Raw genomic sequence first — 4,467 nt, forward strand, 5'->3', positions numbered from 1 at the left:
ATATATATATATATATATATATATATATATATATATATATATATATATATATATATATATATATATATATATATTAGGAATCAAGTTACTACGTACGTATGGGCCTAGTGGTGACCGGCTGTGTGGTGGTGGTTGGTGGTGTGGTGGTGATGGGCAGCTTCTTCGGTCTGAACTTGTAGTGTCCGATGAAGCCGTCTGCAGTCAGGCTGAGATCGGACAGGAACTGGATCAGGAGCTGATTCCCCTCCGAGAACACTGGCCTGAAGAGCGGCACAGAGAAGAAGGATCGATGATGAACTGAGATGAAGTCACGAGATGGAGATTTTCACTAGAAAATAGTACCTTCTGCATGACAGAAATCACCTACGCTGGGGGGCTGTCTCCGCAGTATTTGCCGATTCTTTTGGCGTCGTTTACTTCTGCCCCATTGAAAATGGAGACGTGGTCGTAGCGGCAGTAGTTGTCCCGCTCAACGTCGAATTTCTCAAACTTTACTTCGATGATCTGCAGCAGTGAATAATTCACAGATGAATTGTCTTTATAGCCCTGCATTCTTCTAAGTAATGGATACTTGAACTGCACAAAGCTCAAGGGAATATATTTGTTAATTCGAATATCACAAAAAAAAAAAAAAAAACATATATATATATATAGGTAGATCAGTTCAAATCAATTTAATAGTTTTGTTTCTCAGGCAATAAAAAAACTCAAAATTCAATTTCTTAGAAATGATCTCATATTCCTTTGCTACCATATTTTTTCTTCCACTAAATATTTCATTATTATGCTTGGATACTGCTCCTCGAACTTCTTATACTAATTTCCCACGTGTAAATGCTTTATGTCAGATGTGTTGCAATTTTTGTATTTAATTAATGGACTAATATGTTTTGTATTTTCTAAGGTGCCCCTGTAATTTCAGTTGACTGACCTGGTTTTTTGGTGCCACTATACGCCAGAAGCAGGTGACACCAGCTGGATAGTCCTTTTCAGGCCAGTTAGGTGTTTTGAAAGTCCCAGAAGGCTTATCAAGTCTGCCTCCACAGTACTGGTCACCTATGAAGACAGAGGGTGAAATGTCAAGCTGTTTTTCAGTGGGTGATTTTTCAAATGTCATTTATTATTCAAGAGCTCCTCTAAAATGTGTTCAGTCAGTGTGAACTTTTGAACTTATTTTTCTGCGTGTGAAAAGAATTTGACCACTGCAACAAAAACAGAGTATGTCGCTCTGCTCAGATACGAACCTATTTTTGTTGCTACGATAAAGACATAGTCCAGCAAACTAGACACCGAGACAGTATCCATTACAGCTGTGAACATGGGTAAGTACAAGGAACCATCCATTAAAATTCCACAGAAAAGACAGTAGATGAGGCATCAAACAGAAAAATACTCATTTATCTCTAAGTGATGCTTTAGACTGGCTTTTAACTGAATTCCTCCAAAGGGCAAAAAAAAAAAAAAAAAACAGCAGTGAGAAATTCCACATCATGCTGAGAGTAAAAACTGACATGCACCTCTTGGTTACTTTGCAGGAACTTTTATTTTCAAGTCCTGTACAGGACAATTTAGACACCAAAAGCTAAAACGCAAAGAGCACTTAAGGTCAATTAAGGTCGTCTCCATTGTGCAAACTAGTTCACATTTCAAAACTCCATGCTTTTCCAGACTCATTCAAACGTTCCAGAAGTTTTGGCTTTTTTTATTATGTTCCACAAATCATGAAACAACTTGATTCTTAAGTTGGCTTTAAAATTTAGCATTCCTATAATAAGCTATTTTGATGCTTTCTTTGACATCTGGGCTAAATAAATTCTATTTAAAAAAAAGTAAAAAAAACAAACAAATCAATTAATTCAAATACGACTTGTAATGCACTATTTTCTTTTTCTTTTCTTCTTTTTTATTGACTCTCATCAGTGATTTCTCAGCCAGCAACTGAGAAAGAAAGAAAGAAAGAAAAGTCTTTCTTTTAAAAGAAAGACTTTTAAAAAAAGGAAATTTAATGAAACTCTGTAAAAACAATTTTCTATTTAGACAATTTCATTTTTAGCTTTTGCACACTTTAACAATGTAAATATAAAGTGCCAGTTTTGTTTTGTTTTTCATTGCAATGAATGGAAATGAATGAAAGAAAATTCCGTCCTGATTAGATATCTTACATAGTTCGAGGGCAACTTCTTTTGCAACACCATCGCAGTGCTCGCTATACGAGCCTGAAAACCTGAGACAGCCATTGTCAGAATGGATCTCCTGTAACCATGTTCCTATCTTCTTGCCTACCTCTCTCATGAGGAGGGGCACTATCGAAATCCGCAAGGAAGCCACTGCCAGCAGTGTTGGCATCAGACACCATCTGCAGGAGCATCTTGTTGCCTGTGGACACGAGGGCTCCGGGCTTGAAGGTCCCACAGAAACGACCAAGTCTCTGCCCGTTGACATGACCACTGTGTACGTCCACGTAGTCATAGCGACAAAGGTTGTCGTTCTCCAGATCAATCGAGCGAAATGTCAGTATGACCACCTTGCTTTCAGGAACCTAAGGTTGAAAATTTCACATGGCATAGAACACAGCAAAAGTTCTTTTTTTAATGATGACACGGTTTTACTTGCTCCATGCACTTGTGGTGCATAGAATAAGTAGAATGTCACATAGATTATAAAAACAACATCCAATGCAAATAATTAATTAATGATAAACAAATACCTTCCATGTCAAATGTGATCTGCATCAAAACACAGTAAATGAAGGGGTGCAGCTTAGTCTTTCATCCAACTCTTAACCTTTGTTTTGAATAATTTCATTTCAGAAATTAGATTAAATTCAGTTGGTAATGTGTTCCAAACTAGACAGCCCATAATGGACAAAGCAAACTGTCTAATCGATGTGGTATTTTACTGCTGCTATGCATTTCATTTGGGTTTCACATCACACATCAATACAAAGTTGTGCATCATTGTGAAGTAGATGGAAAACAACTCCTGGTTTTTGGTTTTCGTCACCAATTGTGACTTTGGTGGAGCTGCACTGATCCACAGCTCAAGTGGGAAAATCTATCAGGAGCCCAACTATTGCTCCTCTACATCATGACAAATCTGCCCTTCACTGCACATCGACAAGAAAAAGTGCATTGCTGAAATTGGTTCAGATGAAAGCATGTTAAGTGTTAAAATGGCCCAGTCAAAGTCTGGAAACATTTTTTTAAAGATACATTTGTCGACCAGTTCTGCACATTCCATATGCTGAGGTGGTAAGAACATACTGTACAGAGCAGCATCTCAATCAGCTCCTGCCTAAGAGTAGAGTTACGTAAAAAACCGAGCAGCTAAAGAAAGAACAAACTCAGTCTGATGTGGCTGCTCAAAAGTATTTTTAGAATGAAACTAGTAGTTAGATCTGTCATATTTGACTAGTTCAACTCTTTAGAATTTTTGGAACCATCAAACTTATTTTTTTTCCTCCATCATGTTCTTAAATCATGGTTAACAAACAGGTAAATATGCAGCTAACTGGACTCACTGTGATTCTCCACACGCATTTGGTGTTTGGAGGGTAAACTCCTGGGTAACCTTGGCTTCCGATGACTCCAGACTCCCCTGTGATGTTTCCGCCACATGTAAAGGTTCTGAAGGGGACAAGTTTCACATAATGACATTATAACAAAACAGGATTTAAAAATAAAAAATAAAAAAAAAAAAACATAACGTGATATGAATTTTAATAAGTTTTTAGCAAATAAAAACCACATTGAATGCTTAAATATATGGCCAGAGGCAGCTCAGATTGCAGAATATTCCTCTCGAAACCCCTCCTGTCGTCCTCGTCACCCTTTCTGTTACATACGTTCGAAATAATAAGAAAACATATACCTCAGCTGAGACTGCGCACAGACTTCTGTCAGGAAGAGCAGAGTCCATGCGCAAAAGATACTGCATGTCCTCCACATGGTGTTGTGAACCGAGCAGGCGCTGCGCTTGTTTTCACTCCGTGGCATTGCGCTCAGCGGCTGAAGCTGTGGAGGCGATGGAGGGGGCTGGTGTGCCCAGGAGTTGCTGTGGGGCGTTTGAGCAACTGCAAGATCGAGCACATGAATATAGAGTTTGTCCTGAGCTGTAGGAGGGGACAAACTCCTACAGCTCAGGAGTTGAGCTGTAGGCGGGTGGAGGGGACGCTAGAAGGGTGTATAATATCGCCTTACTTCACCTGGCCTGGAAAGCACTAAGAAGATGGCATGATTAAACTTGACTGAGCTTTCATGCATGGTTTGACATTCCTGTAGCCAAATTCCTCCCGTGTGGCAGGGGCTTGAATGAAAGAACTCTGTATCCCATTTTTTAGGGAATTGCAGATCAACTTAGTTTGAGCTAGACCGGCTAAGACAAAAAAAAAAAAAAAAAAAAAAAAAAAAGAAAAGAGGGGGGGGGGGGGGGAGGTGTGTGTGAAAAGAGCAATATTCATTTTAATAA

At 38.9% G+C, this 4,467-nt stretch overlaps 1 protein-coding gene across 1 annotated transcript in view; it reads right to left on the minus strand.

Moving 5' to 3' along the window:
- Positions 1-4,121, minus strand: part of pcolce2b (procollagen C-endopeptidase enhancer 2b) — an 11,659-nt gene extending 7,538 nt beyond the window's left edge. Inside the window, exons 1-6 of the mRNA XM_015049485.1 lie at positions 3,871-4,121; positions 3,521-3,626; positions 2,284-2,539; positions 932-1,056; positions 368-504; positions 97-260 (exon numbers count right to left, since the gene is read on the minus strand). Of these exons, the coding sequence (XP_014904971.1) occupies positions 97-260; positions 368-504; positions 932-1,056; positions 2,284-2,539; positions 3,521-3,626; positions 3,871-3,995 (913 nt within the window). The 5' untranslated portion in view covers positions 3,996-4,121. The remainder of the gene's footprint in view (positions 1-96; positions 261-367; positions 505-931; positions 1,057-2,283; positions 2,540-3,520; positions 3,627-3,870) is intronic.
- Between the last annotated feature and the right edge of the window lie 346 nt (positions 4,122-4,467).

This window comes from Poecilia latipinna, unplaced genomic scaffold, assembly GCF_001443285.1.
Source record: "Poecilia latipinna isolate Pla-1442-1.1 unplaced genomic scaffold, P_latipinna-1.0 Scaffold948, whole genome shotgun sequence".
Classification (NCBI taxonomy): domain Eukaryota; kingdom Metazoa; phylum Chordata; class Actinopteri; order Cyprinodontiformes; family Poeciliidae; genus Poecilia; species Poecilia latipinna.